The following is a 14,317-nucleotide window of genomic DNA, read 5'->3' on the forward strand; positions in this document are numbered from 1 at the left end:
TTTGATTCCGCGTTGGCAGAGCCGAGAATCGAACTTCGGACCACCGGATGGGCTGCCGAGATAAAGTTCTCGTAAGTCAAACAGCATAATACGAAACATTAGGCTCATTCATAAATCTACCGAATTGGATGATTTCTAAAAGGATTTGGTTTGTAAACTGTCTCCAAGTCGAATGACTGAGACAAATAAGTTTATTGCAGGCCTGTACTAGTGAGGGGTCGAGAGGGTCGAACGAACCCCCCTTCACCGGTCCACCCCCAAATTTCTGGAAGTCCATATTTTCTGTGACTATCATTTTCATTAAACTGTACTTACTAAGTAATAAATGATAATTTTTGTTGTTGTTGTCAAAGTATATAGCATAACAGCAAATAAAGTAATATGCATGTTATTGTTAACATAAGTGAATCAATCAGTAAAACAAGAAATATTTTTGAATTTCAGTGTAAACTTTCTACATTATAAGTAAAATTCTGTTAACCAAAGTCAGTACTTTTAATAACATCTAATCGGATAGAAGGGCATAGACTGCATACTACCCAATTTTTTTCTTAATATAACTAAAATAAGGTAGATCTAGGGTACTTATCCGCGGCGGCCTAGACTATGGCAGTTCCGATATTGCTATGCAGTTTTACCTACTGAACAAGAATTTTAAGTAATATTTATTCGGACAACTGTAATTAACTCCGCAGGGGTCAGTACCAAACACGGCGAAATACATTGGACGGCCCCCAATCCCTATACTCTAGCTACGAAAGGTTGAGACTTTCCTACAATTAGCAGCGTTGACACGTCTCCCATCTTGCCAAAGGAGGTATTTAATCCTAATCCAAAAAGGTACATTTTCAGGATTAACATCCTTGAGGTTAAGGTTAATCCGGAGAATGGACATATACAAGCGTACTGTCCACCTATTTGCTTTTATTCACAGTGACTTCGTTTTTATAGTATATTTTGCCATGTGTATGTATGCTTACGTTTAACGTATTTAATATGTATAAGGTATAGATATAATATATATATATAATATATATATATATAATATATATATAGTATATATATCTATATATATATATATATATTATATATATATATATATAATTATATCTATATATATATATATTATTATATATATATATATATATATATAGTGGATGTCGTATACGCGGTTATGTTTCTTGCAGTCCGCGCGGACTGCTTCTGTAAAATAACATTCTCAAGTATTTCATCTTGTATATACGTATATGTATGCAATGACATTTATAGAAGAAAAGGTCCAGTTTTGGGAAAAACGACCCCCACCCCATAAAAATCTCTGGACACGGGCCTGTATTGTGATAAATAGGAAACCACTTGTAAGGAATACGGTATGGAGAGATGTTTGTTGGAGGATGATGCCTTTGATGGAAGGCAGTGGAGGAGGAGAAGGCGCATCAGGCAACCGATCCCTTAATGTAGGACTAACGGTCCCTGGACACTTACGTTGTTTGATATGCGGTGGTGGTCGTCTCCAATTCTCGTGTAAGGACAATGCTTTTCCCTATTTTTTATTGTATCCAGTCATCAAGTCGCGTTGTTCTTACTTCCATCCGTTAGAGCGTTCCGCGGCCTTTCTGCCGATATATAACACATGTAATTCCATTATTTGTACACCTTATTATCTTTGAATGTATGTTTGTACGAAAACACAAATCTACTGTCTCAGTCATTTCTGCTCTCGGCGCGAGTCTGTACTACTTATCCGTTCGCACCTGTCTATGTTAACCCAGTTCGTCTGTAAATAAAACATACGGGCTGCTCTACGAGCAAGAGCCCTTGCTGGCACAAGGCCAGCTTAATCTCAAACAACAATAACGTAAATAAATCATCAGTAACCAGCTACCTGTCTTAATCTCTGGTCCTCACACTCGTGTAGTTTACGTTCATAGTTTCACTCAACAGGGCCGAACATTTAATGAAAAATGTGGGACAGATATGATGAAGGCGTTCTTTTCAGTAAAAGATTTTAGAGCCATGTAATACTTTGAAGCTTTTGTAATATCTGCGCTAAGATTGTTTCAAAGACATATTTAAAAATCATATTTGGTGACTGCTACGCCAAAAAAAAAAAAAAAAAAAATTAAAGATGCTTATAAGCAGATCGAGCGTCTTTTTTGACGGAATGTGGTAAAAAAACAAAACATAATCAGTTAATACCTTGTGTAATGATAGATACTTCTTAAACCATCTTCTGTCCGCCTTTGATTCCATTCTACTGATATATTTAGATACACGATGAAGATTATAAGTCCTTAAGGATATACTATATGTGACTCCTCAAACTTTGTTTAATTTGTAATTTATGCTGTAAATATAGCTCCAATAGACTTGTGATGTTTGTCATGTATTTCTCAGTGACTTAAATGTATCTATAGGTACACGTTAACCTTGACGAAGAATATGGCCCTCTACGCCTTTACGTGTACTTAACTGAATGTATTTCGTTGGTAATTATCAACGACAGATGTCACAGACTTCATTAATTGCAATATCCTTCGCATGAGTAAAACATAATTATGTCCCGTTAAATCTAGCTACCTAATAATTTTTTTTTTTCTTATGTACTACTACCCACCCATTCAGGACAGCGGGACGAGATGAGGGGGTTCCATGATGTCATCCTGTCCTGGACTGCACACTTGTCATACAGAAACTGGAATCTATATATAATATTGGACAGACCATCTCGGTTACAGATCCGGATCGACTGCATTTGTTAAATTCGCTGGGTTTGGCGAAATCCGCTTTCGTACCAAACCACCCACCGCGTAGCTCTAGACCTAGGAAGACCTAGATTTTTTTTTTTTAAGCTTGTAGTTTCATATATATTTGGTTTTACTATTAATATTCTCTGTGCTCTGAAATTTTCTTGATTCACATGTGGTCATCGTATTTTGTGAGAGCAAATGGTGTCGAAGCTATTGTCGTCAAATCAAGCTGGCTTGCAAGTCAGTTTGATATTCTTAAAGGCGTTTTCATTTAAAACTCTGAACCCCCTATGCGCAATAATAAAAATAATACGTATAATGGGAAATGAAAGTGTAATAAAATGCTCATTTTATTCCCTAGACAATCACAAACATATAAAAAACAAAAATGAAACATAACCGTGTAAGTGCAAGTGAATGTTGGATTAGAAAAGTACAAGTGTAGCCTAGTATCCCATCGCAATCTGCAAATCTAGTAACATTCCAAAGTACTTTCTGGAGGCCCAGATCATGATGTCTTCTCTTGGAGTGAATAACAAAGTGACTAGACAAGATTAAGAATTTATCTGCTGTGTGAATGAACGTGTTTTCTGGATTTGCCATTTTAACTGCATCACAATCTTCGGAGACTCGTCTGCACTCGAGGGAAGGTGTAGCCACAGGTGTAGCATCGTTACTGTAACTTCACGAGCCAGACTTCATTGCGTCTGTCCTTGAATTTGTAAGGCGAGTCGTATGTAGCTCTGAAAAAAAAAGAAAAATCATGAAATTCCAGTTACTTGTTTTATGAAATAGTCGATCAGTTCTACAATGCAAAGACGATTCCAGTTTAAACCCTGTCTGATGAAGTGAATAGGCTACATTGATTTTTACAAGGATTTGCACGATATAGACTTTCTGCGTGACATAATCACTTACCCGTAGAAATTAACGAAGTCGAAACTTTGTTCGCTGTCAGCCTTCAGGTTTGCCTTCAGTGCTTCCATGTGTTCTGTCCAGTCTTCTTGTCTTTTAACGAAGCCTCCAAAGCGTCTGTAGGTGGAAAAATATAGAAGGTAATGATCGTATGAAATAAGACCCAAACTTGAATGCAGGGAATAGCACTTCTGTGGTGTGTAATAAGTATAGGTTCCTTTTCATTTTTCTCTTTCCAAATAATTTCGGATAATTTCACCCTAAAAGCATCAAAATTTAAAAGAAACAAAGAATAACTTCCTGCATTAAAGTGGGAGTTTACCCTCCCAGGTAGAGGGCTCAAACTGCTTAATCTATTACACAACTGACTGTAGAGGCTCCTGTAAACTGAAGAGAAATATTAGCCGATATCTGGCGTCCTTATTTAAGGCTTTCGGTGAAAATCGTATCCACAATCATTTAGAAATAAACAGGTTCTTGAAATATTTGTGACCAATACGTTACGTAATGAAACGTTCTTTTTTGTAAGCGAGCTTGTTGGGAAATCATTCTGATAATATCACATTGTTGATGATACATGAACTCCGTTTTGAGTTTCAGTAGTCTCATGACGTATCGGCTTGCATTGGAAACATATATATTTCTCACATCTCTTACTTTTCTTTTTTTTTTTTTGTGGTGGGTGTGGTGGGTGTTGGGTTGGTAAATTTCACTTTAATTATTCTGGTGTCTCGGTTTATCCTGCGATCTTGCAAGCATTAAGGATTGAGCTAAGTTGTAGACTCATTGACCATGCAGATGTGCATGCCACGTAATCGTTCTAATTCGTATAATAATAATAATAATAATAATAATAATAAGAATAATAATAATATAATAATAATAATATAAAATAATAATTAATAATAATATAATAATCAATAATAATAATAATAATAATAATAAATGAAACGGCCAGAGAGTGACTGAACTGTTAGAAAACAAAAAATACAAACCTCGCTGCAAGGACGAGCGGAGGACGATTCTCAATGTACACAATCTGGCTCTTGGGAGCAGGGGGATTTCCCTGGCGAACAGAGGGTATGTAGAAGCACATTTTGTACAGGGAGTTGCCCTGGGCATCGATGTTGGCTTGGGTGTAAACTGTCACTGGTGCTGTCATGGCAATTTGGGTGTCTGTTGGAGATTACGAACGTGAAGATATTTATAAAGACACCGGAGGCGTTATTGTTAACATTTAAAGCTAATTGTTCGCATGCAACGATGCTACAATGGGTACATAATCACAGATGTGTAGTATAGCATAGTATGACACAGTACTGTAGCCTAAACCTTCCCAAAATAACTCACTTGCAGAATTTTCACCGCTGATATAGTCGAAGAGATCGAAGAAGGACATGGCTTGGTCCCTGCTCCGATAAGTATCGCCTTTGTGGTCACGGCACGCCCATTTGGCTGCGGCATACGAGCGTATTTCGTAGTCCTGTAAAAGTACGTAATCAGTCTGTCGTTGAACGTAAAACTTTCGTAAACAAGGTACAGATTGAAGCAGGTAGAAAGTTTAGTATGCAGACCGAGTAACTAAAGCTAAGTCTAATAGTTTAGTAACATAGTCTGAACAATATACGCTAATGGATAAGTAAATCCAGTGTAAGCGCTCTTTCATCCTAGTTGTTCAGCCAAATTACTGCTCGTGATACGCAGTACTGTGCTGTATTATTACGGTGACAGCTAGACGGAAGAGAGAGAGAGAGAGAGAGAGAGAGAGAGAGAGAGAGAGAGAGAGAGAGAGAGAGAGAGATCGTAAAATAAACAAATTGCCGATCTACGTCCTCGATACGCGTCAAATCTTGATCGAGTTTCGTAATAACTCTTCCAGTCTTATATACCTTCCAAGATTCTCGTGTCTATCCCAATCGTTACCAGGACATTTTATTCTCTAGGAATATCCAAATAGTAAGACCATTATTGCACCCATGAATTGTGCCATATATATTAGATCTGAACAGATTTGCGTTTCTGTGGCACCTGATAGTCCCATAAAAATTATGCATGGACATATGCGATCTGTATTTGCAAAAGGTCCATTTTTTAAAGTCCTATATATATATATATATATATATATGATATATATATATATATATATATATATTTATATTAATTATATATATATATATAATATATATATAGATATATATATACCTAAAACTTGTCATCGCGTCAATACGTAGTCCCATTATCAGACCAGAATGATAAAAGTAATAAATTTAAGTTACGATATTTGAATTTTTTCAGTAAATCTCGATAAATGACCGATTGAAATTAAATTAAAGTAAAGACTCTCAGAATAGCGAGAACTTACCTTTGTCTGTTTGATGACGGTATAGGGCGCTATTTCTCCCGCCTCCAGAGTCGGTGGAGGAGCCTATAGAAAGAGTGAATTTGAGAGTTTGATTTCTGGAGTATAAAATGAATGAAAATATAATTGGCAATTTTCTAGTTTTCATAAATATAGAATAGGTGCGTATGCAGAACATTCAACAGAGTAGAATTCATGCCCGTACTGTATGTATACAAATGTATTCATACACTTACCAGAATACCTGGCAGCTGAAAAACTACGGCGATAACCGCCAACACACAGTTGGTTTTCATTGTCTGCAACAAAGGAGAAATTGTAATCAGTATTATCTCTTTTCTTTTTTTAATTTATTTATTTTCTTGGCTCATCAGATACTTAAAGAGCCACCTGAGGACATTAGCTACAGATAGAATTACGAAATGTTACAATTAAATGGTAAAAGAAACTGGTGATTATAAGGAGCAGAACGGTAGTGCCATAAGACCACTGAAGTCTAGCAGGGGCTTTTTAAATTGCTTTCATTTTATGTATGCTTTTTGTATATATATTTGTTGAGAATCTTAAAGTCAAAGTTATATTTCACGTATTTTTAATTTGTGTTGTTTCTCTTTTAGCCTTGATGTAACTATGTGTTACGAAACGCGTCGACAATAAATGTACTATCACCTGATGACCGGCTATCTTCTTGTCACCCTGTCCTTCCACACACACACACACACACACCACACACACACACGCCCACACACCCACACATACACACACACACACACACACACACACACACACACACACACACACACACACACACACACATATATATATATATATATATATATATATATCTATATATATATATATATATATATTTTACATTGTAATGTAATAACGTGGAATACATAATGATTCCAGTCTGGCAATGCTTCTGAAAAGACAAAAGAAAATACACTCGTAAATACTTATAACAAACTCCGATTCTCAAGTAAACGACTTCAAACGAGCGAAGGGTTAACAAAAATTAACCAAATCAGAGCAAGCACAAGAGGACACAAATTCTCGACTTACCTTTCCAGGAGTGTACTGGATGCGAAGTGCGCCTGATTCCAGGCACTTCCGTCTTTTATACACGACGGGCGCTTACGAAAACGCTGTGCGGAGTTATATAAGTCCTATATACGGCGGCATGACAGAATTACGCATATCCTGTTCTCATGGCTCAAAGAATTGTAGTCTTTTATAACCTCCGAGCATAATTCCCGCCAGTCATCATTGTTATAAAATTTTATCTGCCTGCTTTATGTGTTGGTATAGGGAGCAGTACTAGTCTGCATTTCGTGGAAAAATCTAGAAAACAAGAAATTTAAATACTATATAGTAATTGGCTCATTCAAGCACTCACAACTTGACTAAGTAAGAAAATCGTCAAGTTCTTCATTCATCTACACTATTCATTGTAACAAGAAGAGAAGAGCCTGATGAGGTGTTAATACTACTACAATGCTTGGATCAAAAACTCTCCTCGGAAGCGATGGCAGTTTACATTAATTCTTGGATAAGCTTCGGAATGAATCTGCTGAGAGTTTTGAAAACATCACTTCTTTTCGGCAATAACTTCCCAGGTCACAGATGCATGTTATTAAAATGTTCGTCTTATGTCCGAGATCGTATACCATCCAGATGAAGATAGGTCTAGGGGTATGGAATTTCACACAAAGAAGAAGAATAAGTTTCTTTGCGAGATACGATTCTATATGGCCAGTTGCCTACAGAATTGATTATAAGAAAATAATGCTTTTCCACGACATCATAAATTCGGAGGAGAAAAGATTAATAAAAGAAATAGTAGAAGATCAATTAAGAGCCCCATACGGGCAATGTTGGACAAAAAGCGTGGTGAACATATGTACCAAATTAATATAGAAATTATTGGAATAAGAGAATATGCCAAAAAAAAACACTGAAAAGGGAAATAAAGATAAGAATTAATCAAGCTATTCAAAAGACTTTGAGAGAAAAGAGGAAAGAAATGAAGCTGAGATTCATAGATAACTTCGAAGAAAACAAGTACATAAGGGAACTGACACAAAGGATGCGTGCATCATAATGAAAGCCAAATTGAATGTATTGAATTTAAAGGCTAACTTCCGGGGCAAATTCAAGGACGAGGTTTGTGAAATATGCAGAGTGGCGGAGGACGCCACCGAACATTTATTCATGTGCAAATCATTACAAAAAACAGATCAGGACATAAATTTAGGGACACTGAAATCCCCTAACGGAAAGCTGGGAGAATATATGAGGATAGCCCTCAAAATTAAGAATGTTCTTAACCTGGAAAGGGATGGATGTCAAAGCTAAGTAGCACGGCTCTGTCTCAGTTATAAAGAAGAAGTGAAAGGGCGTTGGGTTAAAAGTAAAGTAGAAAATATCTAATTAAGGAATATCTGTAATTTTTCGGGGTCACTAGTGTTGCAGAAAAGGGATAATAGGCGGGAATTAGAATAAACATTTTGAAGTAAGATAAAGTTAAACTAAATAATAGTACCTAATAAATAGTGTAGTGTGCCTGCAACTGTGTTTATGGAGTGAGCGCTTAGGAACCAGGAACCACCCAAGTATCTTTCAATGATAGATATTAAAATAGGTACCATCATGATGGTATTTCCAATGATTTAGAAGCGTTTTATTAATTTAATATAGATACGATAATACTTTGAAATTGATGATCTATATATATATATATATATCTATATATATATAAATATATATATTATATATTATATATATATGAGGGAGATCGGACGCAGTTAGTACGAATTCTTGTTTTGTATGTGCTGTCATTTTAAAGAATGCAAGTACAGGACTAAATAACAGTACATTAAAATGTAAGAAACTGAAAATAAGATTGGGAAAATACAAATATGTAGAACCAAAATATATATATACATAGATAAAAGGTGAGAATATGAGTAACACTAAAACCTTGAGTGAATATACTGCTTATGCGTGAAAGCGTGAAATAAAACGATTATGCATACAGGATAATCACGCAAATCCCAAAAGCTGGAAAAATTTAAATAACCTCAACAAGTCTTCATGGACGAGGTTCCCAGCAACACGCCATTTGTCTTTACACCAGCAGAAGAGTGTACCTACGTACCAATGCCCAAAATAGAAAGCAGATGCATAACCTGGTAAGATTAAAAATGAAACAAGTGAGAGGAAGACAATAGTGAAGAGAAGAGTGTGGCTTTTTTTTACGGAGTAAGATTTATAGATATTCGAGGGAGAGGAGAAGCTTGCCAAAAATACATGCTGAGAATTTTACTTCAGTTTTCGTCACTGGTATAAGAAAGTGAACGAGAATCGTGTATACATTTTATTTTATTGATTAATAAATTTGTTCGTAAAAAAGGTCTATGTTGATATATTCGTGACATTTGGTACATCATTAAAAATCTCTGTTGATAATTAGCATACTGATATTTTCATGTCAGTGGTTTGAATTACACATAAGAATACAAGAAATACAGTCGAAAGGCAGACAGACAGACGAATAAGTAAAAATATGAGGGAGAAACGTAAGGACGAAATGACATATTATATAATAAAGCAGCTGTTGAAAACACAGTAGTATCAGTGACGAAATCTCTCTAGTCTCACTTCCTTTACGGCAGGGAAACCGTTTCGTAACTATGTCCGGTTACGTTGGTTTGTGCCGGTAATGACTATACCTTGGAGCTAGTCTCTCTCTCTCTCTCTCTCTCTCTCTCTCTCTCTCTCTCTCTCTCTCTCTCTCTCTCTCTCTCTCTCTCTCTCTCTTCCGTTAAATTCCTAATAGACGCTGCGCAGAATATTGTCACATAGGACTAGAGATTATCTCTGCTTAATACCGTGTAAAGAAAAAGGAACGAAAAAAAAACCCTGTGAAAACTAGATATTGCTTGTAACACCAGTATCAGAACCCAGACTCTAATGGCAGTGCCAACTTATTATTATTGTTATAATTATCATTATTATCATTATTGTATGCAGTCCCATGTATTACTACCATAATGCTATTCCCCTTGCATTTCAATACGGTTTTATCTAATTATTAACATATTAATTTATTGTTTTCTTTTTAACCTAAATATCTTTTGATGATATTCTAATTTTATACTAGAGAAGAAGAGCTCGGCAAATCTACTGATTCCTCTCCAGGCTCGTCTCTGTTTTCACACAGTAAAAAGAATAAACAGCTTCGTACTGAGTTTTTCATTTTATGTAAGTTATTGAATCAACCAATCATAAAATTGTAATGAATTTAACATTCGCGTCTCCTTGGAAAGGATACGACGCGCGGCGACACACACGATGCCTATAATTATACCGTAAAGAACCCTGTATCTGCTCGTGCATAGTACTAATAACAAACAGAGCGAGATGACAAAAGTTTTTTTCCTTTCTTTCTTTAACGTAAATAAGAGCTTTTCCTTCCTGCCATTGCTTGAGCGCCCAGATTAATTCACACGCAAACTCATACTTAGTGAAAGCTTTATGCAACTTGCAAGCACGCATTCTCTTGGTAGAACTTTCTTCTTAATGATGATGATAACGCATTGCGAAAAAAATGTAAGTGTGTTCGCGAAATTTATCCACATATGAGGCTTACGCATTTATTCGCGTATGTAAATGTGTCACAGCACACACACACACTATATATATATATATATATATATATATATATATATATCTATATATTTTAACCTTATATGTGCAGTATGTATATAGCCTAGAGGGAGGATCCGCGGCAAACATTTTTGGTTGAGGCTGTATTATAGCTATAGTACAGATGGCCAACGAAGAATTGACGTAGTTTCTTAATTCATTGTTCGTTATGGAAATATTGCCATATGTAGATGCCAGATTATTTACTTAACAATAGATAACATTTCCTTTCAAACTTGCTATACTTGAAATAAATTACATTAGAATAGAGTAGACTTATTCAACGTATTAAAGAGAATTATTTTGCAAAGTAAAGAAAATAAATACCGATGGGTCCACGATTTCTAATTTTATTCTCAACTCCAGCTTCGTGACAGCATACCGAAGCATTTTGAAGTTGGCTTTGCTGCCGCTCGAGTCTTGACTCAACGTACTGCACTGGGGTGTTGTCATTTCGTCTTCTACAGCCGATAAACAATACATCAAGGCGTTAACATTCCTTGAAAACAATGTTTAATTAAACTAATTTTGTCCTTTGATCAATAAAATAATTTGCATGACACATTTAGTGGGCCTAAATTGGACCTCTGATTTTCACACATGATTAGCCTAGGTCTATTTTCAGCAGTATACTCTCTCGGATATGTAATATAAATGAATATTTAAATCGACAATATATATATATATATATATATATATTATATATATATATATATATATGTTATATATATACATATATATACATATATATCATATATATATATATATATATATATATATATATATATATATTAATCTGCTTTATTTGATTATTCCCGTTATTCTGGTTTTATTATCCATGTTCGCCTTTCTTCTTATCCTTTTCATAATTGCTTAACATAATCAACTCAGACCTAGCTATTCAAAGTCAAAAAGCTGTCATAAAAAAATCAAACGAATATAATTCAGTCTTATTTTTTATCGAATTCCTTGCATATCATCCTGTTTCATTTGGACACGTTGGAAAGCTGTGGGAGTCAAAACTGACGAATACATTAAGAAAGGCTTACTTTCATTAAAGCTTTCTTAGATTGATCTTTCTGTAGCTATTCATTTCTTCTAAATAGAAATTAATTCAAATTAGTTTCACATGTATCCCTAGACCTACTACCATAAGCATATTATAAGTATCTGAAAGGATAAGAAATATGAAAGGTGACGTTCTCGTTTAAGTCTATTTCATATGTTTTTATTTATTTATTTATTTATTTATTTATTTTTAGAAAAACCTACTGTTTTAATCAAGGGTTGCTCTTTGACGGCTACAGGGGGGTAACGCGAGTGTATGCACATATTTTCGGGAATGGGAGATAAAGTTTCTTTGAACAGAAAATATTTTATAAACATGCATTTTAAGGCGTTCGTTGTCGGTGCGGGGAATTTTAAAATAACCGTTATCAATCATTACTGATGCTTTCACGCGATGGAGTTCGTACTTCGTAGAGAGAAGTCGGCTCGAGTCGCCTGAGATGTATAGAAGAGAGCGGAGGTGGCGTACTATATGAGTGATGGAGGGATTAGGCCAATGTTAATAAAGTATCTCCAATAAAATGTATTCTTTAGGTTTTGAAGAAAAAAAATGCATGCATCAAAAAGAGTAAGCCTAACTGAATCTCTCATCCATCAAGATAAGTTTGCTTATTCATTAGACACCTATCAAAGATTTCAAGTGTAGATTTAGAAATCTCTTCCTCTCCATCTAAAGTATTCATCAGACACCAGTCATAAGCGTAGAGCTAGTCATGATTCCTGGTTCAGCAATGTCGTGACGATGCACTAGAATTCAAAATTCACAAATGAAAGTTGCTCAGCAACGTTTACACTACTGTATTGACTTGCTCTCTTGTGGTGCTTTGAGATGTTCCACCTCTAGGCCCATGTTCTAAATTTTGCCAATCTTTAAACAATTTTATTCATCTATGTATGATTCTCTCCGGTTTATTAAGCTTTCTTGATATCTCTTCAACAGGAACTTGCACCGAATGCAGTGCAATAATTGTCTCTCGCTCATCGAGGGATGTTTCTTAGACCGATAAATGACACACTGACAGATTCCCGTGCACATAACATCAAAAGCAATAGAGTTAGGTCGCCTGGTTCACACTGTTAGGATATCGTTTTTTTTTTTTTTAATTTGATAGCATTTTGTGAGATTCCAATGTTTTCTGTAAAATTTAACAAATGGAATAGTTCAACTACCTTCAACTTGATATTGAAATGATAATTTATGCGATACTACCATCTGTCCATCTGCCTGTGGTGGTTGTGCATGGTAACACTGCGTCCAGGCTTTAAATAGTTAGGCTATGTGTAAGTTTTAGGTAAATAAAAGGATATCTGGGTGTACATCTGCAACTGAAAAGTGTTTTAATAATTTACTGTATGTGAATTACACCGTTAATATTCGAAATAGGTTATTATTTAAAGCCCGGGATGCAGTGTTACCATGAGCAAACACCACAGCCGGATGGACAGATGGAAAAAAAACATAGTGATAGATGTCTCCTATCTTTTTGGTCATGTTATCTATGGTTGTGATATGACGTTTTTTATCACTTCGTTTCGTTCGCGTCAATTTTGCTATATGGAAAATAGTTTTACACAATAACATTACATAATGTTCTAAAGATATCAGTGACTGTTTTTAACGTCATTAACTATGATTTCTTCCATCTTTGAAAAGAAAAATCGATAAATATGGCATGAATTGTGCGTCAGGCAGGTGAACGAAAAATTATGAAACTCTGCCAATAGTTTTTTGGCCGACAGTACCAACAACTAGGTATAGAAATTACTGACGAAGACAAAAGAGTCAGATTTTGATTAATGGGATATTGCTTAATAGCTAGGAGACAGTCACCGAAATATCCCTTGGTCTTCTTTTTACCTGAGGAATGAATTAGGTACTACATGGTTTACTGTTGTGAGTGTGTGTGTGTGTGTGTGTCGAAGGCACAAGTTTTACAAAGTTACTTTCTGTTGAAAATCAAATGATTTCGTTTATTAACCAATTCTTTATCCACCTCCCCTCTAAAAGTTTCTGTGCACAGCACTCTCATTGTATCCTAAGACTCATTAATTTTGTCTTCCCCGCACATTCTGGGTTAATTTAGTCCAATTCTGAATTGATTCACGATATATCCTTAATTTCGCCTGTTGGGTTAAGTATTCATGAATCAGATGCTTTGATACACTTTCAGCAAAACCACCTGCTATTAAATCCATTATATTAATTAATGCCTTGTCTTAAGGAGCATATTCCTTCCTCATTTCGTCTACTCATGAACAATGCTGTTTGGAATCATTATAGAATAGCAAGTCCTTTTCAGAAGGCATGTCCAAGTGGTGTTAATATTATAATGTTTTCAAGCTATGTAAACTTACCATATTCTTTTTGCCGTCTGTTTCTGTAGTAGCATATTCAAATTACTACGAATAATAATTTCTTTTGGGCCAAAATTGGTATACGGAAGGTTGAGACTTTCAGAAAATTAAGCTCTCGGGCTCTGGTTAGGATTAGAATTATGTAAATAATAACAGAAGA

The 14,317-nt window shown here is 35.3% G+C and overlaps 1 protein-coding gene and 1 long non-coding RNA gene across 2 annotated transcripts; both read right to left on the reverse strand.

Annotated features, from left to right (window-relative positions):
- Positions 1 to 1,481: 1,481 nt before the first annotated feature.
- On the reverse strand, positions 1,482 to 2,053 carry LOC135222229 (uncharacterized). The gene is made up of 2 exons (XR_010316231.1): positions 1,886 to 2,053; positions 1,482 to 1,616 (listed from the first exon to the last, which is right to left on the reverse strand). It is a non-coding gene; the product is annotated as an uncharacterized LOC135222229 (long non-coding RNA).
- Positions 2,054 to 3,087: 1,034 nt separating this feature from the next.
- Positions 3,088 to 7,171, reverse strand: LOC135221865 (heme-binding protein 2-like). Its single transcript, XM_064259815.1, has 7 exons — positions 7,090 to 7,171; positions 6,261 to 6,323; positions 6,028 to 6,090; positions 5,016 to 5,148; positions 4,661 to 4,841; positions 3,669 to 3,782; positions 3,088 to 3,493 (listed from the first exon to the last, which is right to left on the reverse strand). Exons 2-7 carry the CDS (start codon positions 6,318 to 6,320, stop codon positions 3,424 to 3,426), a joined length of 621 nt encoding a protein of 206 aa, XP_064115885.1. The 5' UTR covers positions 6,321 to 6,323; positions 7,090 to 7,171; the 3' UTR covers positions 3,088 to 3,423.
- Positions 7,172 to 14,317: the final 7,146 nt, after the last annotated feature.

The sequence above is a fragment of the Macrobrachium nipponense genome, chromosome 3 (assembly GCF_015104395.2).
Source record: "Macrobrachium nipponense isolate FS-2020 chromosome 3, ASM1510439v2, whole genome shotgun sequence".
Classification (NCBI taxonomy): Eukaryota; Metazoa; Arthropoda; class Malacostraca; order Decapoda; family Palaemonidae; genus Macrobrachium; species Macrobrachium nipponense.

Coding starts and splice junctions, on each gene's coding strand:
- LOC135221865 (XM_064259815.1), bottom strand. CDS start 6,320: ATGAAAACCAACTGTGTGTTGGCGGTTATCGCCGTAGTTTTTCAGCTG. Junction 4,842..5,015: donor CAGCGGTGAAAATTCTGCAA/GTGAGTTATTTT, acceptor AATCTCCAACAG/ACACCCAAATTGCCATGACA. Junction 3,494..3,668: donor GACTTCGTTAATTTCTACGG/GTAAGTGATTAT, acceptor TTTTTTTTTCAG/AGCTACATACGACTCGCCTT.